This window comes from Amphiura filiformis, chromosome 8 (assembly GCF_039555335.1).
Source record: "Amphiura filiformis chromosome 8, Afil_fr2py, whole genome shotgun sequence".
Lineage (NCBI taxonomy): Eukaryota > Metazoa > Echinodermata > Ophiuroidea > Amphilepidida > Amphiuridae > Amphiura > Amphiura filiformis.
Window position 1 is genome coordinate 26,464,815 of NC_092635.1, and position 23,748 is coordinate 26,488,562.

Sequence of the window (23,748 nt, forward strand, 5' to 3'; positions counted from 1 at the left end):
TACTGTGGACAGCCAGGTTTGGACTGCATATTAGCTAAAGCTTTCATGTCAATGTCATGATCATGCTCATTGCACTAGTAATATAGCTAAGCTTATAAAAATTGAAAAATCCATCAATCCATCAATGAATGTTTCATTGACAAACAAGAGGGGCCTAGGTAAGCCCAATGATTGTCGTAGGCTACGGGCTTGGGACCCCGCGGGGGATTATTCCCATACAAATAAAAGGCATACAGGGATGTGCCGCTTCAATGGGTTAATTGCTCTCTTGCAAAAAATCCTTAAGACATAGATCCGTTTTTGACATAAACAGCTATAAACCCCTTTCCATGAGCATGACAAGTACATCTAGATCTTTTCGGGGAAAATGGGTCTATATGTCAAAAGAAATCCTTAGACATGGGTCTAAAATACCTGTCCATAGTCAAATGGCCCATGGAAATGGGTAAGGGTTTCAAGTCGGGAGCCTCACATCCCTGTCCAAAAAATATACTGTGAGTATGTTGTTTTTTAATTTTGAATAGGCTGTTAGTCTTATAGTTTCATATTAGCCTCATACGTCATCCTAGATAACGCCTTAAACATTTGCTGATCGAGGAGAACGCCCTCAAGTTTTGTCAAAATTCTGATTTTTACATGATTGTACTGTACATATATCAGGTACCCTGCAAAAATCATGCCTTTACAAAATGTATAGGTGTTGTACTATTTTGTAACAATAGAAATATTATTAATATTAGAATGTATGCGATGCTCATAATATCGTACATACATTGCATACCAGATGGTCATAACATATCAAAGGACCATCCTCGGTACGACCAACGGAATGACAGGCACTGGTGACAGGGGCATAGCCAGATTTTGGTCAGGTGGTAAAATATGTTGGCAAAAAACAATTTTTGGTGGAATATGTTATAGCTGTGTTTTTGTAAAGAGACTACATTAAAGTCTTCAATCTTCCAAAAAAAGGACTAAAATTGGGACCAAGTACTCACGTAGTGTGCAAAAATTTAGTATTTTTTCACTATTTTGACCCATATGATCAGGGTGAACTTTGGTGGGAAACAGGTTCCTTACCCCTTATCTTTTCCTTTGTTCTCCCAATTTTCTCTTTTATTTTGCATCACAGAGGCCATATTCTCTTTCACTACTGATTGGTGACATCGGTGCTGGAATATATTGCTTTTTCTTTGCTTATCTCAGCTGTTCAGCTCAAGTCTATTTTATGGAAATGTACATGGCTTTAAATTGTTGCACATGTATTAATTCTGTTTACCCTTTATGATTTCTCATTTCAGAGAGACATTTAAATAATCCATAGTGGTTAATTTCTGGACATCATGTTGGAATATATAATCTCATCATTGAACACTTCAACCATCCTCTTACTGGTAGTCTCATTAATGGTTTATGTATGGTACAGAAATGTAAGCAGACCTGCTGGATTCCCGCCGGGACCTACTGCACTGCCCGTCATCGGCAATATATTTGGTAAGTAGCCTCATTACTGGTTTATGCATGGTACTGGAATGTAAGAAGATCTGTTTACAGGACTACCTGGACCTACTGCACTACCTGTTGTAGGCAATATATTTGGTAAATTGCACATTTTTACTGTATTCAACAATGCAATGTTTGAAATTGTTGCAATGCTTTCACATACAAATATATATCTATGTTTATTTCTATGTTTGTTTCTTATCTTAGTGTATAAAGATTTCTGTGACTTTGGACCCATTTTGATTTGAACAAACATCTTTCCTTTGGTAGCAAAACCTGAGTGCCACCCAAATTATGCACATGCAATATGAGCCAGGACTGTACCATCTGTTACAGCTTTATGCACATGCTCAGATCAACTAACTTGTTAAATTAATTTGCAGAAGAATCTAATCCATCTGACAAGAATCAAACAGAATAATAACTATATTAGTGAATTGATGCACACTAACAGTGCCCGCATGCGTAACAGACCTGTAACAATAACTGGAATGATATTGGTAAATAATAACATGGGGGGCAGCCACGGGCAGCCCACGCTACCAATAGTATTTTCATCTTGGGCAAAACCAACTTTGAGTGGTTCATCATATCAGTTAACTCTTAAAATTTTAATATTACCCGTATTATTTTTCAGTTCCATCTTTTTCCAGTCATGTTTTTCCCAGAACCAGAAAATTGTGTGTACTTTTTACATTGGATCTTACATGAGTTAAGGGGTCAGTCACCCGCCTTTGCTCAGTATTTTTTGTGGGGCCTGAGAGCACTTCGGACATATCAAACTGCATTCTTAAAGGTCCGTAACCCGATCGACAGCATCATCCCCGATTTTTTTTCATTGTTGATGAGGTTTTGGTATCACATGATAGATACTATTTTTCTCATTACTATCCTGAAATTTGACGCTCCAAGTCGATGTATTTCCGGAGAAATCATGAAACACAGTTGTTTTTACAGGCTATCAGTTTGTAAATACTAAAAATTACTTCGGATTTCTGGGCAGGGAATTAATTGCGAATCATCAGTCTCCTCTCAACAGCTACTTTGGTTTCGCGTCATACACATTCTGTGAAAAAAGCGAACCACACTAACTGCATGGGAGACGGTGTGCCGTATTTATTTATAAAACTGACGTAGTGGGGCGAATAGCTCAATTGTTTAGCGCATCATGTTTTACCCGAGAGGTACCCGGTTCAAAATCCGGTATCGGAAGATTTTTTTCCTCTCCATTTTTAACACAAACTTTTTTATATTCATTTGAAATGTACATATTGCAAGGGGAAATATATTTTGTTTCCTTTTTTTCTGAAACGGTACGAAAACAACAACAAATATTTTCCGTTCAATACGGGCCGGGCATTGTACAGCATGTCAGCATTCGTCATACGAACGGGAATTGTTGTTGCTGCTTGCCTGCCCAGAATGCAATTCACGTGTACCAAGGTATTGGATTGCAAATTTGGCTATTTATTCACATTAACGCTGAAAATGCTCTGTTTTTTTCACAAAGCAGCATAAAGGGGGCGATATTTGATATTATTATGTAATTTTAAAGACAATCCATATCCAAAACCAATAGGATTACCCCCTTTAATACGAAAAATGTCCTGATGATATCAAATGATTTTGATTTTTTTTAATGTGATATAATACAAATTTTATGGCAAATTATTAAAAATCAATGTAAACGTTGATATCTGATCCCTTAAGGAAGCCAATAACTTATTTCCATAGCTGTTAGCACTGTTGTTGAATTGATTATAATAAGGCTAATAATTACATTGTATAACATACCAAAACAGTTGTTTGAGCCATTTTCCATTGCCCCCCCCCCAAAAAAATCATCCACATATAGGGCATAAATGGCACCCCTTATAAGCTTTGGTATCTCCTTTATAGACCCCATACAAAATACCGTTCCTCTTGTGTGTCAACTTTATTTGTCTCAATATTTGAGTGCAAACACAGCTAGGTCATGCCTCCCTTCCTGTACACCCCATGACATGTGTTATTATTGATTGCTATGTATATACGAGGTCATGCTCCTTTCCTGAAAAAACAACAACAAATGGTCGACCCAAATCCATGTATCCCCAAATTTTATTATTGATTGCTCTCTTTATGTCACCCATATTTTAGACCTGATGAAGGGTCCTCTGCATGAAGAGTTTGATAAGTTAGCCACAAAGTATGGTGATATATTCTCCATCAAGATTGGCAACAACTGGGCTGTCATCCTTAATAATCTTGAATTTGCTAAGGAGGCCTTCTTGAAGAAGCCTGTAGAATTTGCCGGGAGGCCTAAAAGTTATTCAGGTAAGAGTTTTACATTTTTAGACAAATCCTCATAGTACGATGTCAACTTTAGCTCACTTCCGAGAATTTTTTTTTTTTTTTTCTTTTTTTTTTCTTTCTTTTTTTTTTTTGTATTTTTATTATCAAAACAAAGAAATCACAGAGAAATCACATGAAAAAAAAAAAAAAAAGCAGCATACAAAAATAGATTACAGTGGTACAACTAAAACATTATAAAAGTGAAAAATTAGAGAGTTACAATTCAAATCTCCATTTTTTTAAATGCACAGATAATTTACCTTTCCTCTTTAAGAACATTCAGAAAAGTTTTAAATCAAACAAAAGTAGGTTTTTGTCTTGAAATTTACACAGATAGATATGATATTTCAAACACAAGCAAATGTAAGTTTTTTTGCTGAGAATTTTGCATATCGCGTGTTGAGGCAAGGCTGTTTTTATTCATTTTTATTAGTTTTCATGGTCTATATGAGTTTGTTGAAAATAAAACCATGTGATTTGTGCTTGATAATAATTTTCCTAACATATAAGGCATAATGTTGTGATTGCTGCATGCAGACTTCCTTTAAGCATCATCCAATATCAAACTTGCATTATGCTGACTTTGAAATTTTGTAAATTTATTTTTTCAAAGTATAGCCAATGGGGGAATGGCCCCAGTCAAAACCCAAAATTAAGAAAATTTCCACTTTTTGTGGCAATTTTGTGCAAAATTTGTTGATTTTGCCCCCCCAAAAAATTTACTTTGCCCCTTCCAATGCCCCCTCCAAAAAAAACTATTCCTGGTTTAACCTCTGTCCTGCATTTAAAGGGTTCACAAATGCTAAGTGTTCCCCGTACAAAATAAATTGAACAGTTTTTACAAAATTACAAAATTCTAAAAATTAATGTCACACATCATGGTATTTGGTCACAATGACTCAAGTTAAATTTTGGTAGGGGTGTGCGGCGCTGCGCCGAGTGCCAAACTTTGGGAACTAAAAACTGATTTGGGGGCAATATAGGGACTTGATGAACTGAAATTTTAACGTTTTTGAGGAGGTCTGTGAACCAAAATTGGGCCAAATTATAGGCATTGGAGCTAACAAATTAAATTTTTTTTCCAAATTTGAGCTAAAGAGCTAGAATTTTCAGAGTGTTAGGCTCAATGAACTGCAGCATGATGCAAATGTGGGTCTTAAGGAACTGCCGGTGAGTCTTGACATACCTGTACCACCTTAAAATCTGTGGGGTGTAAAATTGGGGGTAAGAATTTTTGGCCACTCAAAAAGGAGGGTGGAATCAAATTTTTGGCAAGCCGGCCGAGGGGGGGAACAAGCAATTTTTGCACATCGGGCACCTTTCAAGTAAAACGCTCTACAAAGGCTTAGAAAAACAGTACGCAAACGCTTATGCAAATTTCCCTGCTTGCTGCGCTCGCAACATATCTAAACCATTTAATGTTTGTAAATTATTGTGATCCCCAAAATATGGCATATGCAAAGGGGGGTGCAAAGATTTCTTGGCAGGCTGAGAGGGGGAGCAAGCGTTTTTTGGCAGGCCGAGAGGGGATAAGCATTTTTTGCTTTTTCACCCCTCCCCGGGCTCCGCATAATTATTGCAAAGCCCCAAAACAATACTAGGCATGCTGCGTGGGACTAGCAAATTATGTATTTACAAGAAAATAATATAGAACTAAAATTCTGGTTTAGTATAGGCCTATGTTGATAAAATATTGGTGAAAACCCGGGGCTTGAATTTGATACATAAGGACTCGGACTCGAACATTGAGGACTCAGACATCATAAATTGGCTCGGACTCGGACACCAAGGACTCGGATGACTCAGACTCGACTACAACACTGTTAAACAAACTCATATTGACCATAAAAGCGAATTAATACAGCCATTTCTCAACATGCAATATTCCAAATTCCCGGTGCCGGAATTGTCTAGTGCAATGACGTCCCAGTAATACAATCAGGGCTGTCAACTCTCACGCATTGGCCGTGAGTCTCACGCATTGGGTCACTTTCTCACAGTCTCACGCCAAGGTAGTATAATCTCAGTTAAATCTCACTCAAAAAGCTGGAAAATGAGTAAAATCTCACGCATCGTCATGAATAATTCCCCCGCTTTTCACATTCTTTAGCGCCGTGGCTCAAATAATCATGGTACTAAATTAACATTGGAGTCGGCAAATCTGTCTCACGCCAAGCAATTCCAAAAAGTTGACAGCCCTGATACAATGACTGACAACATTTGAGCACAATTAACCATGATGTCATTGCACTAGACAATTTTGGCGCGGGAATTTTGAATATGGTGTATTGAGAGCCGGTTATTTTTATTTGTTTTTATGGTCAATATGAGTTTGTTTTAAATAAAGTCATGTGATTCGTGCTTGATAATTATTTTTCGAACATATAAGGCATAATGTTTGTGATTGCCAGAGACATCCTTTAAATCTTTTAAATAACCAAAATATGTAAAAAAAACCCAAGCCTGTTTTTTTTTTTTTTCGGATTGAAACAATTAAGTTAATATATCCTTTGTTTTTTATAGCTGAAGTGTTTTCCCAAGGCTACAAAGATATTGCGATTGCTACATACAGTGACACATGGAAACTTCGTCGCAAGATTGGACATAGTGCCATCAGGTAAGGTGAAATATCAAGTGCTTGATTGATGATCAAAATGATCAATTGATTAGTAATTGAATTCTGTAAATAAAAAAAACTTTGTTAGCCAATGATATGTACAAATGGGATCTTTAAAGGAGAAGATGATTTTTTTTCATCAGGTGCCCAAATGATGATTATGATATTCAACCTAATTAGCATCCATGCACATTTTTTTTTGGGGGGCTTTGGGGCGGTAAAAGCAGGGGGCGGCCAAACGAAGGGGTGGTGGAAGAAGAAGGCGGCAAAAACAGGGCGGCAAAAAGAAGGGCGGCAAAAAAAGAATAAGTACATAAAAAAGAGCGGAAAAATTTGAACAAGTATAAAAATCCTTTTATTTTTTTGCTCTTCACTTTTTCAAACGACAAAAAAAATTGGGTCAACCTTTTCGGGCTGTTGGGGAAGGGGCGTCAGCCCCCCGGGGTTTGAGGGGCCACGGTACGCCACTGGCATCCCTCCCCAATAAGCACTCTTACAGAATATTTGGACCACAACTGACCAAATCCTTTCAATCACATATATAACTAAATTCCATAAAATGTCTGAATGAAATTAACTTCTAAAACCTTCCAGTTTTGGATTATGATGATTTTGACTTCAGATACACTGTATTTTGAATGTTTATGCATGGAAATTCCCATTTGTAACGTTCATTTAATAATTTCAAGTGACCACAGAAACGACTGTCTTATGCATGAGGGGTGCTAAGTCCAATTTTTCATGTTGATGACTGTCATCGCCATGTATGAATAACCACATAACCCATTGACACCTGGTTATATTTTCTTCAAAACAGGCACTTTGCATCTGGTAAGCGGCTGGATAAGCTAGTTCACAGCGTTTTACCCAAACTAAGTAGAGCTCTTGATGAAAAAGAAGGAAAATCATTTGAACCAAAGGAAGTACTTGGGGTTTCTGTTTATAACATCCTGGCAACCATGTGTTTTGGACATGAGTAAGTAGCACTATATTTTGAATTAAAATACATTTTTGAAAGCGGTCAGAACATTGTAGGGTCAGAGAAGATAAGACAAGAGTAGGTTGCTTTAACGTATCTGATTGCCGATAATTAACCTCCATAAACTTTTGTTTGTTTACTTAAAACACCACTGAATCTCTCTTTAGGGCAACCTGTTTAACCGCGCCACATGTTCAGTAAAACTTTCTTTTGGTGGAGAAAATATTGCACACACAAAACATTGTTAAATTCCAAAAAAGCTTGGTCTAGCTGGTAGTCAAATCATGGCTTTTTCCTTGTTTAAACTATCCTGGAGATTGGACTTTGCAAAGTTGCAATTACTCAATCAAATCAAATGAGTAACCCTTGTTATCCACATTTTATATGTGTTGTGTTGTTATTGTCCTGCCAACGAGGAACAAGTTCAGGAAGGAACTATAAAATGCATGAGCATAATCTGTATGTGTGTGAGGGGTGTGTATCTATGGGAAATGTTAACTCACATCTTTTGAGGATTTCTCCCACATGTTTTGATGGATTTTTATTTTTAATAGGACTTGGGCTACATTAACATGTGTGATATCAACAGATTCAAGGTCATTTGAGATAATTGTACAAATAATGTTCCTACTTCTTAACCATGTACAGAAGTTGATGACTTTTTATGGTACTTGCAAGGAATGATCCTTTGGTCATGGTCAATGTAGGGTGGATTTTGAATATAGGGTCAACAGTCATTTAGAGGTCAAGTGAGGTCATAGTTGATTTAGGGCACCAATGATAAGCATTTTGTTATTTCTCCCACATAATTTGATGTATTTCAAGAAGACTTGAACACAAAGACCAATGGTATTTGCGATGGCCATAGATGTGAGGTCAAAGGTTATTTAAAGGTCATTTTACAAAAATGTTCATTCTTTACAAACTTTCATTTTCTGATCTCGTTATTCAGCAGGGACATGTGTTAATTTACCATTACCAATCTCCTTGTTCATCTGTCTTTCAACCATTTTTGCTTCTTTTCCAGGTATTCAATGGAGGATCCAAGACTGAAGTATTTTATAGACTTCAATAAACAAATTTTAGAAGAATTTGGTAATGGTGTGCCTGCAGATTACGTACCCATCCTGAAGTATGTCCCCAATAAGAAGACTAAAAAAATGCATGAAATGGCTGAAGAATTCCATGGAGAGCTACAGAAGGAAGTGGAAGCTCACAAAGAAAACTATGATCCAGGTAAGTATTGGGCTATTCCATTTAAAATCCACATCCCCTGTGGATGATTTCACCACCACCCACTTGCACCCTGGCCTACAGATGTATGTGTTCAATCCCTGTGGATGATTTTACCACCACCCACTTACACCCTGGCCTATAGATGTATATGTTCAATCCCTGTGGATGATTTCACCACCATCCACTTACACCCTGGCCTATAGATGTATGTTCAATCCCTGTGGATGATTTTACCACCACCCACTTGCACCCTGGCCTATAGATGTATGTGTTCAATCCCTGTGGATGATTTCACCACCACCCACTTGCACCCTGGCCTATAGATGTATGTGTTCAATCCCTGTGGATGATTTCACCACTACCCACTTGCACCCTGGCCTATAGATGTATGTGTTCAATCCCTGTGGATGATTTCACCACCATCTCAGTTGGACCCTGGCCTATAGATGTATGTGTTCAATCCCTGTGGATGATTTTACCACCACCCACTTACACCCTGGCCTATAGATGTATGTGTTCAATCCCTGTGGATGATTTCACCACCACCCACTTACACCCTGGCCTATAGATGTATGTGTTCAATCCCTGTGGATGATTTACCACCACCCACTTACACCCTGGCCTATAGATGTATGTGTTCAATCCCTGTGGATGATTTCACCACCACCCACTTGCACCCTGGCCTATAGATGTATGTGTTCAATCCCTGTGGATGATTTACCACCACCCACTTGCACCCTGGCCTATAGATGTATATGTTCAATCCCTGTGAATGATTTCACCACCACCCACTTGCACCCTGGCCTATAGATGTATATGTTCAATCCCTGTGGATGATTTCACCACCACCCACTTGCACCCTGGCCTATAGACGTATGTGTTCAATCCCTGTGGATGATTTCATCACCACCTACTTGCACCCTGGCTTATAGATGTACGTGTTCAATCCCTGTGGATGATTTTACCACCACCCACTTGCACCCTGGCCTATAGATGTATGTGTTCAATCCCTGTGGATGATTTTACCACCACCCACTTGCACCCTGGCCTATAGATGTACGTGTTCAATCCCTGTGGATGATTTCACCACCATCTCAGTAGCAACCTGGCCTATAGATGTATGTATTCAATCCCTGTGGATGATTTTACCACCACCCACTTACACCCTGGCCTATAGATGTATGTGTTCACTCCCTGTGGATGATTTCACCAAAACCCACTTGCACCCTGGCCTATTATAGATGTATGTGTTCAATCCCTGTGGATGATTTCACCACCATCCACTTGCACCCTGGCCTATAGATGTATGTGTTCAATCCCTGTGGATGATTTCACCACCACCCACTTGCACCCTGGCCTATAGATATAAGTGTTCAATCCCTGTGGATGATTTCACCACCATCCACTTGCAACCTGGCCTATAGATGTATGTGTTCAATCCCTGTGGATGATTTCACCACCACCCACTTGCACCCTGGCCTATAGGATGTATGTGTTCAATCCCTGTGGATGATTTCACCACCACCCACTTGCACCCTGGCCTATAGATGTATGTGTTCAATCCCTGTGGATCATTTCACCACCACCCACTTACACCCTGGCCTATAGATGTATATGTTCAATCCCTGTGGATGATTTCACCACCACCCACTTGCACCCTGGCCTATAGATGTACGTGTTCAATCCCTGTGGATGATTTCACCACCATCTCAGTAGCACCCTGGCCTATAGATGTATGTGTTCAATCCCTGTGGATGATTTTACCACCACCCACTTACACCCTGGCCTATAGATGTATGTGTTCACTCCCTGTGGATGATTTCACCAAAACCCACTTGCACCCTGGCCTATTATAGATGTATGTGTTCAATCCCTGTGGATGATTTCACCACCACCCACTTGCACCCTGGCCTATAGATGTAAGTGTTCAATCCCTGTGGATGATTTCACCACCACCCACTTACACCCTGGCCTATAGATGTATATGTTTAATCCCTATGGATGATTTCACCACCACCCACTTGCACCCTGGCCTATAGATGTATGCGTTCAATCCCTGTGGATGATTTCACCACCACCCACTTGTACCCTGGCCTATAGATGTATGCGTTCAATCCCTGTGGATGATTTTACCACTACACACTTACACCCTGGCCTATAGATGTATGTGTTCACTCCCTGTGGATGATTTTACCACCACCCACTTGCACCCTGGCCTATAGATGTATGTGTTCAATCCCTGTGGATGATTTCACCACCACCCACTTGCACCCTGGCCTATAGATGTATGTGTTCAATCCCTGTGGATGATTTTACCACCACCCACTTGCACCCTGGCCTATAGATGTATGTGTTCAATCCCTGTGGATCATTTCACCACCACCCACTTGCACCCTGGCCTATAGATGTATGTGTTCAATCCCTGTGGATGATTTTATCACCACCCACTTGCACCCTGGCCTATAGATGTATGTGTTCAATCCCTGTGGATCATTTCACCACCACCCACTTGCACCCTGGCCTATAGATGTACGTGTTCAATCCCTGTGGATGATTTTACCACCACCCACTTGCACCCTGGCCTATAGATGTATGTGTTCAATCCCTGTGGATGATTTTACCACCACCCACTTGCACCCTGACCTATAGATGTATGTGTTCAATCCCTGTGGATGATTTCACAACCACCCACTTGCACCCTGGTCTATAGATGTATGCGTTCAATCCCTGTGGATGATTTTACCACCACCCATTTGCACCCTGGCCTATAGATGTATGTGTTCAATCCCTGTGGATCATTTCACCACCACCCACTTGCACCCTGGCCTATAGATGTACGTGTTCAATCCCTGTGGATGATTTTACCACCACCCACTTGCACCCTGGCCTATAGATGTATGTGTTCAATCCCTGTGGATGATTTTACCACCACCCACTTGCACCCTGGCCTATAGATGTATGTGTTCAATCCCTGTGGATGATTTCACCACCACCCACTTGCACCCTGGCCTATAGATGTATGTGTTCAATCCCTGTGGATGATTTCACCACCACCCACTTGCACCCTGGCCTATAGATGTATGTGTTCAATCCCCGTGGATGATTTTACCACCATCTCAGTTGGACCCTGGCCTATAGATATATTATGTTCAATCCCTGTGGATGATTTTACCACCAACTCAGTTGGACCCTAGCCTATAGATGTATTATGTTCAATCCCTGTGGATGATTTCACCACCATCTCAGTGACCACCTTGTCAACACATAATAACCCTTGTCAACAAAGTTATAATACTAAACATGTTCACAGAAGTGCAAAGCAGACTGCCAAACACTCTTTGAATCTTGGCTAGTAATTCAATAATACCATTTTTCTGTTTTTGGATACGTACCCTAAACAAGATACTCGCGTATCGGGCCCAGCTGTGAAAAAGAGACTATTTTTATATCTAATATAAAACTTGAAAAACAAGAGCCCCCCTGGAAATTTTCACATGACATGTCGAGTAGTATAATAATACCCAACTCTGTGTAGTCAACATACTGCATCAACCGCACAACAAGGGTCAGTTCACATCTTAAAATGTGATATGTACACTAAACACAGCCCCCGAAATAGTCCCCACACTTTGGGCAACTCAATGCTAAAACGTATAGTGATAGTTAAAAATGCAATCCCCAAGCAAATCTTTGTCAACAAAATGGTGATACAAATATAAAAATGGCCATGATGGATTAATCCTGTTGACCAAAACTACACATACCGTACTTGACTTCTCTGAAGTCCACTTGCCCGTTTTGCATACTCTGGCTATAACATTTAAGCATAAAACTCTGATTTGTATTACCGGTAATTTGTGTGCAATTGATAGATTTTCACATCTGATCTTTTCAGTCACTGTACTCCCTCTGTTTGTTAGCTTCTGAAGTGGACGACTTTGAATTGCGGTTAACATTTTTAACACAGGTCTCTATGTAAAGCTAAGCTAAAAATGGCCATGTAATGCACCTTTAAATGAATCTGGCTTGTGATTGGTCGCCCAGATCTTGTTATGGTTTAAATCCTCTGGGCACGTGCCATTACCGTTAACTACATCGTACACAACTATCTTTGGACTTTGCGGCGCTTTTGTGTTGGCGCAAAAGTTGGTGGATGGACATACATGTATACCATGCTTAGTGCTTGTGGTTAAATTGGATTGATAAACAAGTATGATTGACAGTGTGTTTTAGAGAACAAAGTCCAGGGGGAAAGTTCTGCTTAAAAGCCAAAGTACATACAGTAGTCGGATTTTTTACTCGGGCTTTCGCTATCAATAAACTGGTAGATTCCAAAATCAGAATTGTTCAGCATTAATGTGAGCCATTATGCAAGATATGTTGCATTCAATAACATAAGTATACTTTACTTTTACTATCACTAATTATATAAACTCTTAATGACCATTTTACTATTAATTATAATACACATCAGTATAATTTTGAGTTCCAACAGGATGCATATATTCATAATGATTAATAATAACGTATTTTTATTTATCAAAATTTGACTATGGCATAGTCTTCACTTCACATACTTATGCATTTCAAGCAAAATATATATGATGAATTTTGTGCATCTCTTCACAGAAAATGTTCGGGATTTGATCGATTCCTTGTTGAAGGAACAAGAGAATGCCATCGCTGAAGGATCAGCTAAAGTTGACTCGCTGACTGATGTACATCTGCTGCAAACTGTTAGTGATATGTTTTCAGGTAATTCTGGCTATTAAAACAAAGAGTTTTATAACATCCCCATAATGAAAAGGTTCTTTATTCATAGAGGTCAGTCAATGCTGTCAAAACCAAATCCTGAAAATATATCTTTATGCATCCACTGGAGGTTTCTTGGTTTGCTGGTTGTCTGTTCGTGAGTGCAAATGTTCGGAACTGGTAAGGCATACAATGTATAGTGATGTGATGTGGTGGAGAGATGGCAATTAGCGGTCTTCAAATTCCGGTAGGTTTTCGTCTTAAAATAAATAAATTTTGTAGCTCATTTGACATTTGCATAAATTAACTTTTTTAAAACTGTAAGTGAAATCGCCTCAGTTAAAATGATGCGTGTCAATTTTAATTTCAGTGCAGAGATTTTGAATAAACACTCACCGGAGCGCTTTCACCGGGTCAATCTTCAGAGCAATATCATACGCTGAAGACGCTGGTTGACCCGGTAAAAGCGCTCCGGTGAGTGTACCAAATTTAAGTAGCGTAGAAGTATAAATTTGCTTTCTATTTACGTTTACCGCTACGTATGAATATACATCATTATAATAAATAAGTGGCATGGCCAAAAAAGCTACGGGATGAATGGGTTTGCCTGAATTTGAATTAACAAAGAATTAACCTTATTTTCTGTAATCAGCTGGAGCAGATACAACTACTACCTCTCTTCATTGGTCTGTGGCACTGATGGCACAACATCCTGAAATCCAAGAGAAAATTGCTGAAGAAATGGACAGGGTAGTTGGGAGAGATCGTCTACCGAGTATAGAAGATCGTGGCAAGCTACCATACACAGAGGCATGCATGTATGAGATGTTGCGTTACGGTTCTGTTTCCCCTGTGGGTGTACCGCATACCACTATTGAAGACACCACACTCGGTAGGTTTTCTCCTGTCTTATAGTATATTTATATGTATCGCAAACTGTCATAACCACATTTGAGGGGAGAAAGAACCCCATCTAGAACATTTTAATGCTATTCGTGCTTGTCTTCAACATCAATAGTGCCAAGTTTTAAAATATTTTCTTAAAATACCAAGAGCTAGGCCTATATATATCTTAAGAACAACTGAACCATTAAAATGCTTCTTTGTTGATTCCAAATGCTGATTTCAAACATGGTCATGAAAATGTACAATTCTGAAAATTGAAACTTGTCGTCTGCAGTCGACATCTATCATATGGTAGCGGATAGCAAAATTATGCAGAAACTCTTATCATTTATTCTTTGAGTAATTGACGATATTATATACATGATCAATATATTGTACATTATGCAAAAGAATTGTAATTCACTGTTTAATTTAATGACATAATTGGTTTCATTTTACAGGTAACTATGCAATTCCTAAAGACACATGGATATTTGTTAACCATTGGGCTATCCATCATAATGAGAAGTTCTGGAATGATCCATTCAAATTCAAACCAGGTTAGTCTATAGACTTGTTCAAGTGATGTCGCCATGATTTGATTGATCAAAAATCCAATATAGGGGCTGAAGAAACAACATATGATGATTTATTTTCTTTACTAAAATACCACGTGAAAGACTAAGCCGGAAGTGCTCTAATTACAGTAAAATTTAAGGTTTTATAGTAAATCCGGTATTCACCGGTAGTTCACCGATCGAGTGATGGCTGAACATATCGCATGTGTGTGCATCATTGATGCAAAAACTGTGTGCATATCGCTATTTGTCTTACGTCATGACGTATAAGTATATAAACTGTGTGCATGCCATTTCGCTATTCGTCTTATGTCTTATTTGTACATCCCAGCTGTGTGAAGCTACGTCAATGATCATGATAATAATACGATCAGCGAGCTAATACACGCATTGCAGGCACAGGAATGAAATAGCAATTTTCTTCATTTTACCTCATTTATTTGGCTCGAAATTAAAAAGGGACAATGTAATCAGTGAAAACTAACATTTAATTAGGAATATATTCTTTATGCAAATCACACATTATGGCTTTAACAAAGCTTAATATCTGATCCCACCTGCCATTTACACATTGGTAGTATATAGGCTTCTAAGTAAAGATTTCTTGTCTTCTTTTTCAGAACACTTCTTGGATACATCTGGAGAGGTGCGCCAACATCCCGAAGGATTTCTTCCATTCTCATTTGGTCGTCGTGTTTGCCTCGGTGAAGCTTTTGCCAAAGCGGAGATATTCCTTCTGTTCTCCTGGTTATTTCAACACTACACCTTCTCTATACCACCTGAGCAAGAAGGGAAATTTGAGATCAAGTTGGTGACAGGCTCTGCCACCAGACACCAGCCTGATGATTTCTATATTGTCGCCAAGAAACGTTTCTGATTTATCATTTCTGGTTTCTGTGTTATAAGTGAATGACATCGTTGTGCCTTAACGCGGCTGTGTACTCTAGACATTGTTCCTTTCGCAAAATTGAGTTTTTTTGATATGTTTGTACTTTGTTATGTTTTTTATAAATACAAGGAATAAAAATCCAGATTTGTAAACTCCAACTGTAATATTTTAAGGATTTTATTTCCTATTCCACTCGTGTTTGAAATTGAAAAGGAAAGAAAATCTTTGTTGTACCAGCAGGGTACACGCAGCGTTAACAACGCATCGCGTTGCGTATTCATTGTAAATTTGTTAACGCACAAACACGCCATGCATACGCTGACGCTTATCTGCATGCTGTGGCACATCTTATGGAAACACCACGGAAGCACAAAAACCTAGTGGTCAAATGGCTCCTTTTTAGCTGATAAAATGTGGGTTTTTTCAAGTTCTTTCCCCCGATTTAAATATCAAGTTATGAATGGATTTCGCTCAAACTTCTCAAGGGGCTGTGGATTAACCCGATGTTCCCGTAATATAAGGTAGAAAAACAAAAACTGACACATTCTCCTGTGAGATTCGATGAAAGTGCAAAATATGATCACTTTAAACTTCAACAGCCATTATTTCAATGTTCATCTTCTCAGTAAAATGACGATTTAGGTACACGATAACTCAATAAATACAGCATCTATAGGTAAGCAAACATGATCATCGTAAAAAGCATGATCGACTCAAGAAACGGTTTTCTCATTTTTTTATATTTTGGTCTATTTCCGATTTTAGGCATCATTTTGTGCAAATAGGCGTTTGTGAATTTCAAAAGTTCAATTTGATGCCTTATATGGTCAATATCTCAAAAACTAAGGCCGATATCAAAAAAATATAAAAAAAGTTTTTGGAATGGAGCCTCAAGATTGAGCTAAAACAAAATAAAATATTTTGGAAAGAGTGTTTTTTGTTATGATGTACCTAACAAATATTGCCCAAAACTCACTTTTTTGTGATTTTCTTCATAACTGTTGTTTTTACCCCAAATCTGTATTTATATTAAGATTTATTGATGTCTTGCCCTTATAAAAATGTATACTTTTATATGTCTTGCGCTAATAATTACAAAGTTATTGCACTTTTACTACATGCATGTCTGAGAGTACACAGCTGCCTTAAGAGTTCTCAGTAAATCAATCATACCTTTGAGGTTAAGTTTTCCATGAGCAGTGCTGTGCAGAGTGCTATTATGATGGTTCTCAGTGTAAGCTAGCAAGATCATATGCTAGATGATAAATTGGGAACCTGCATCATCAAGCATCATTAGAGGGACTCTATAGCGATGGGCATCGAAAACTTGACTGCCATATTATTCAAAAGTACCCAAGGACCAGCTGCGGTGCGCATCTATGTGGCATCTTTAAGTGTGTACGTGATGCGTATGCCAGCACTTTGAGCGTTCATTAGCTACTGGATGCTGTGCCTAACAAAATGCGCACTGATGTTACTGCCACCATCGGTTGAAAAATGGTATAGCATGCAGGAGTTTCCTGTTCCATAGAACCAATGGTTTTCAGAAAAGTGTTTTCAGAATTTTGAGCAAATGTTTATTTGTTCCCTACTATGTATCACCAGTTTGGTAGTGATGTAAGTGTTTATCATATTGGTCACAGTATCAAATCACACACTGACTAACCGTATCCAGCAGAGGGCGTACACATACATACAAGACTGGTGTGTCAGCATGCTTACCACACAACCATATAAAAGTAATGTCACTATAAACTCAAGGGTTGTATTATAATGTAGAATAACTTAGTAGAAATCATGCAAAATGTGACCAATTATCATGCAATCTCAAATTTGACAATTTGTCTGTAAATCAGAGGGCACAGTGAATTGGTGACCAATAATGAATCCTGGAGATATTATGAATGATTACTTTATATCAAAGTTGCTCAAATCTTATACTAAATAAAAATGAGTCAAGAAATGCAAACCTGGCTAGTTTTGGTGTTAAATCTATCACAAAGTTGTTGGATTAAATTCATCATAATTATAATTTATATGATCAATTGTATAAATATACCGTAATTGTATTTGTATTATTAAAATCAATTGTGAAATTTGTACAGAATTGTAATGAATTTTGTATGTAATTTATCAGATTTAAAGTAACCTAATATAAAATTATTTTTACATGTAGATATATTACTTTAATATCTGTATCTTTGCTTTGATAAATAAACAGTAAATATCCTTTAACAAAATGGCATTTTTGCTTGACTTTAGTCATTTCACTACAACTGATCCCTACGTCAGAGGACCCCCATGGGCATGGCCATCTGATCCACCCTCCTGTTACACTGGGGTGCCGGAGGACGTAGTGTAGCCAGCTTTTTAAGACAAGGGATACAAATATATTATTAGGCCCCCCTGTTATTTTGGCCAAAGGGCCCCCCCCTTTTTTTTTGCTTTAATTATTTTCTGCAAGGTTCGGTGCGGTGGGTAGAATAGTACTGAAAAGGTTATGCCTGTGCATGCAAGAGGACATTCTATTTATGCCCGCATTTATGATTCTTGAAAAGTTTAATTAAATTTTGCGGCCCTCTGCCCCAGGGCCTAAAATGTTTTTAAAAAGTAATTTAAAGCAAATATAACAGTTCATGGTTCTGAGTTGGTACACCCAGCACTTGGGCAGTGTACCTTTACATGGGTACATGAGCCTTATAATGTCCAATATTATGGGCTACAGGGCCCAAATGGGCCCAGGGCCACAACAATGTGCCCCCCCTTGCCCAGTGCATCTTCCTTTTTAGACCTAAAACGCCATGTTTTTGGCCAAAATCGGGTTAAATTGCATAATTTTGCTCGCGTGAAGCGCGCACTGGCCCTATAGCAAAATTCATCTTCATTTTGGGCTAAAACAGGCTGATTTTTTTCTGTGCTTCACCCGTAAAATCGAAAACAAAATATGCTCGGCTCTCTCTAAATTGTTATGCTTCTGCCGCAATCTTATACATAAATCAAATTAAGCTAAGCCACTTAAGTGCATATGCCTTCCTCACAGTGAGTTTTGGGCCCTCCAAATTTTGGCCAGGCACAGGACCCCCAAAAAGGCAAATCCCGCCCATAGGCGTAGATCCGGGGGTGTGTGGATGGGGGGTAAATCACCCCTTTTGCACCATGAATAGAATAGTGTGAAATTGCAAATTTTCCAAATGAAATTTTCAAAAAAGAAATTTACCAAATCATAGGCCTACATCAACTTTTACTTCAAATAGTATGAAATGGAATGAATGTTCGTGCACTATGTGCACGTACATGTATCTCATAACATTGGGCTGAACCGACAAAAAATCAGGCATGCTCCTGATTTCAACTTGTTACTATTGGGCACCCAGGATATTTTGCTGACAGGGCCCTTTTCCTTATTAATCCGCCTCTGTGCCTGATTGTAACATTTGCTGAGGAGAACGCCCTCAAGTTTTGTCAAAATTCTGATTTGTACATAAATTGTAATCTACATTAAATTAAACATTTTGGGTAGGCCCTACCCTGCAAAAATCATGCTTTTACAAAATGTAGGTGCTGTACTATTTTGTAACAATAGAAATATTTGTACAATGTAAGTAATGTATGTGATGTTCATAACATTGTACGTACATGGCGTACCGGATGGTCATAACAATCGAAATGAATACGGTGTGTCCTATCAATGCTGTTGCAAATGCAAAATTTGCTGAAATAGTGTGATGTCATAAATACAGCCTGTGTGCCTAGTTTGGTTCAAGGACATGTTCCCAATCATGCAGGATTCCTATTGACTTTGTGTTGAGCAAAAGAAGTTTACATCCACCTAAATTGCATTATCTCGAAACTACAGTTTTAAACGCTAAAAACTAGTCCAGTAATTAATAAAATAAATCATAATATTCTGCTTTCATGTCTTAAAAATTTTGTCAGAATTTATCAAGTCCTTTTTACCAATTGGTTGGTTTCCCAAATTCCAATTGGTCATGCTGAGTGAACATGGTATACAGGGGACTGTTCTTGAGAGGTGTTTGAACCAAAACACTTCAAATTGTATGCATGGCTGTCTTTATCCAAGGTGATGTACGTTTTATGACTGGCAGCGAATAAGGACATCCTCAAAATTTCAGTCAGTTGATCATCCCCTCAAAAGCTACAAATTCTAGAATGCGATGATTGTTTTTATTCAGGGCTGTGCAATAATTATGTGTACCCCGGGTGGTGAATTTTCAAAATGGTCTGCCAAAATAGCTTGTCCCCCCCTTTGGCCGTGCCAAAAATCTTTCCCCTTTGACGCGTGCCAAAAACCTTTGCCCCCCTTACACATGCAACATTTTGGGGAACCTGAATTTAAAAACCTTAGATTGTCTTATCATATAATGCGAGCAGGAAATTACATTTTCGAAACATGTTCCTAACATTTTCCTACACCTTTTTAGGGTGTAATATAGAAATGGTGCCCAAAATATCTGTGCCAAAAATCACTTGCCCTCCCCCTTCGACCTGCCAAAATCGCTTGACCCCTTTTGACCTGCCAAAAAATGCTTTCCCCCGCCCTTTTGGCATGCCAAAAAATCTTTGCCCCCCCCCTACAATTCACCAGACCGGGGGTATACACATAATTATTGCACCACCCCTCAGTAGATGTGCATGTGCATCCCTCGAATGAGCAAAATAATTAGTGGTGTGCACCCTTGAAGTATTGCACACAGCCAGCCAGGTCTGTTTGGCCAGGCATGTTATTTTGTCAACAACAATATTATGCCTTAGGTAAATAACCATACTTGGAATGGATCGACTGTGTAATTTGTATGACGTGGTAGACTTGTTTGATTGTACACAATATGTACATGTATACTTATAGGATTCATATACATGCATATTAAAGTGCATAATAGCAGTGAAGGCATACAACAGCTGGAGGAGATCCTGACACATAGGCTTTTCTATACTGCATGACTGTGGACAGCCAGGTTTGGACTGCATATTAGGTACCGGTAAAGCTTTCATGTCAATGTCATGCTCATGCTCATTGCACTAGTATTATATAGCTATAAGCTTATAAAATCAATCAATGAATGTTTCATTGACAAACAAGAGGGGCCTAGGGTAAGCCCATTGACATTGTCTAGTATAATACTTGCTCTCTTGCAAAAAATCCTTAGACATGGATCTGTTTTTGACACAAACAGCTGTAAAAATAAACCCCTTTCCTTGAGCATGACAAGTATGATCTAGATCTTTTCGGGGGAAATGGGTCTATATGTCAAAAGAAATCCTTAGACATGGGTCAAAATACCTTTCCATGGTCAAATGGCCCTTGGAAATGGGTAAGGGTTTCAAGTCGGGAGCCTCGCATCCCTGTCCAAAAAATATACTGTGAGTATGTTGTTTTTCAATTTTGAACAGGCTGTTAGTCTTATAGCTTCATATTAGCCACATACGTCATCCTAGATAACGCCTGATTGTAACATTTGTTGAGGAGAACGCCCTCAAGTTTTGTCAAAATTCTGATTTTTACATGATTGTTATCTACATTAACTATCAGGTACCCTGCAAAAACCATGCCTTTACAAAATGTAGGTGCTGCACTATTTTGTAACACTAGAAATATTAAATATTTGAATGTATGCAATGTTCATAACATTGTGCGTACATGGCGTACCGGATGGTCATAACACATCAAAGGACCAACCTAGGCACGACCGACGGAATGACAGGTACTGGAGACAGGGGCATAGCAAGATTTTGGTCAGGTTTGTAAAGTAACAATTTTGTGGGCAAGATTACTGGTTACATTATTTGCACCCTGTATTAGGAGGCCATGGTGAAGCCCGCTTTTCGAGACGAGGGATACAAAATTGCAAATATATTGAGAAAGTTTAAGCCTGTAATAATGTTTAAGGGGGTACTACACCCCTCAATAAATTTGTGTCTATTTTGGCATTTTTCTCAAAAACTAAAAACACAGTGGTAACAAAAAGTTACGCATATTATAGGGCAAGGAATCCAATTACTACACTGGAATTTCAGTGACCCAAGACAAGCGGTTTGTTATTTATGATAAGAAATAAGGTACCGCTAGGATGTACCTCATTTCCTATCATATATACTGAACCGCTTGTCTTGAGTCACTGAAATTTCAGTGTACAAAATGTAGTAATTGGATTCCTTGCCCCAATAATATATATAACTTTTGTTACCAGTGTGTTATTATTTTTTGAGAAAAATGCAAAAATAGTCACAAATTTACCACAGGGGTGTAGTACCCCCTTAACCAGTTCCATTTAGGTCAAAAAAAAAGGTTGTTTGCTTGTCCTCCACAATATACTTATAGAGCTACAGGTGTTTTTTAAAGAGACTACATGTAAAATCTTCAAGCTTCCAAAAAAGGACTAAAAATTGGGCATTACGTTTCACTACATGGAGAGAATTTATCAAAAATTGAATTCCTTCCTGAGGTTGGTATCTGTCAATGAGTTGACCAGATCACAAGGATATCATAAAGCTATTTTAATATTAAAATAGGCAGTATATAATAAAACGGTCAATAAAGATGACGTTGTGTGGTATTTAGTTCCCAGGAAGTGAGTTTTGCCTGAGGCAATTTGTGGTTAAATGTTGATCCCTCACTACAAGAGATGTGGTTGAAAAAGGAGGGGAGACATGGTCAAATCTCTCCAGGTAACAAAACGTAATGGTACTTTTTCACTATTTTGGCCCATGATCAGGGTGAACTTTGGTGGGAAACAGGTTCCTTACCCCTTATCATTTCCTTTGTTCTCCTGATTTTTCTCTTTCATTTTGCATCACAGGGGCAATTTTCTCTTTCATTTTTTGTCAGGGGGGTATTAACACACTAACTAGGCTACTGATTGGTGACATCGGTGCTGGAATTAAATTGCTTTTTTCTTTGATTCGCCTCAGCTGTTCAGCTTAAGGAAGGGGTATGAACGTTTGGACAGTATTTATTGTGGGACATTAGAGCACATCAGACATATCGAATTGCATTCTGAATACGAAGAATGTCCTTCTGATATCAAATAATTTTGATTTTTTGAAATTGCAATGTAATACACATTTTATGGCAAATCATTAAAATTGATATTTTTGATATTTAACAGTACTTGAAGTAAACTTTATAAATCTGATGATTTATACTTAAAAGTGTATGTAGGTGGGATGAAAAGCCGACGATCAATTGAAAATTTTGACCTTTCTTATTGAAGATATGGATTTTTTCCCAAAACACCAACAAAAATAGGTCTTTTGGGAAAGAAATCCATATCTTCAATATAGAAGGTCCAAATTTTCAATTGATCGTCGGCTTTTCCTCCCAGCTACATACACTTTAAGAATATATCATTAGATTTTTAAAATTTATTTCGAGGAGCTGTTAAATATCAAAATTTGAAAAATATCAAATTTTAATAATTTGTCATAAAATTTGTATTATATCGTGAATTTCAAAAATGAAAATTATTTGATATCAGAAAGACATGCTTTGTGTTCAGAATGCAATTCGATACATCTGAGGTGCTCTCATGTCCCACAAAAAATACTGTCGAAATGTCATAAAAGCTCATTCTAGATCCCTTAAAGGATCCAAAATGAGCGTTTATTGCGTTTCGACAGTATTTTTTGTGGGACATGAGAGCTCCTCAGACCTATCGAATTGCATTCTGAATACGAAGCATGTCTTTCTGATATCAAATAATTTTCATTTTTTAAAATCACAATATAATACAAATTTTATGACAAATTATAAAATTTGATATTTTTCACATTTTTGATATATAACAGTCCTCGAAGTAAATTATATAAATCTAATGATATATTAAGTAAAGTGTATGTAGCAGGGAGGAAAAGCCCGACGGTCAATTGAAAATTTTGACCTTTCATATTGAAGATATGGATTTTTATTTCCCAAAAAGACCTAATTTCTTTTGGTGTTTTGGGAAAAAATCCATAT

At 38.1% G+C, this 23,748-nt stretch overlaps 2 protein-coding genes across 2 annotated transcripts in view; both read left to right on the plus strand.

Annotated features, from left to right (window-relative positions):
- The first annotated feature begins 1,343 nt into the window (after positions 1–1,343).
- On the plus strand, positions 1,344–15,975 carry LOC140159476 (steroid 17-alpha-hydroxylase/17,20 lyase-like). The gene is made up of 9 exons (XM_072182962.1): positions 1,344–1,494; positions 3,643–3,819; positions 6,361–6,454; positions 7,272–7,430; positions 8,461–8,669; positions 13,299–13,424; positions 14,074–14,313; positions 14,768–14,866; positions 15,505–15,975. Exons 1-9 carry the CDS (start codon positions 1,344–1,346, stop codon positions 15,759–15,761), a joined length of 1,512 nt encoding a protein of 503 aa, XP_072039063.1. The 3' UTR covers positions 15,762–15,975.
- A 4,406-nt stretch (positions 15,976–20,381) lies between these two features.
- Positions 20,382–23,748, plus strand: part of LOC140158872 (steroid 17-alpha-hydroxylase/17,20 lyase-like) — a 76,827-nt gene continuing 73,460 nt past the window's right edge. The window contains 1 exon segment of the mRNA XM_072182131.1: positions 20,382–20,767. The gene's annotated coding sequence lies outside the window, so the exon portion shown is untranslated.

Bases quoted from the DNA above. Each gene is read 5' to 3' on its own strand.
- LOC140159476 (XM_072182962.1), top strand. From the start codon at position 1,344: ATGTTGGAATATATAATCTCATCATTGAACACTTCAACCATCCTCTTA. The intron at 3,820-6,360 runs GTAAGAGTTTTA...TGTTTTTTATAG, and splicing joins GAGGCCTAAAAGTTATTCAG to CTGAAGTGTTTTCCCAAGGC. The intron at 13,425-14,073 runs GTAATTCTGGCT...TTCTGTAATCAG, and splicing joins TGTTAGTGATATGTTTTCAG to CTGGAGCAGATACAACTACT.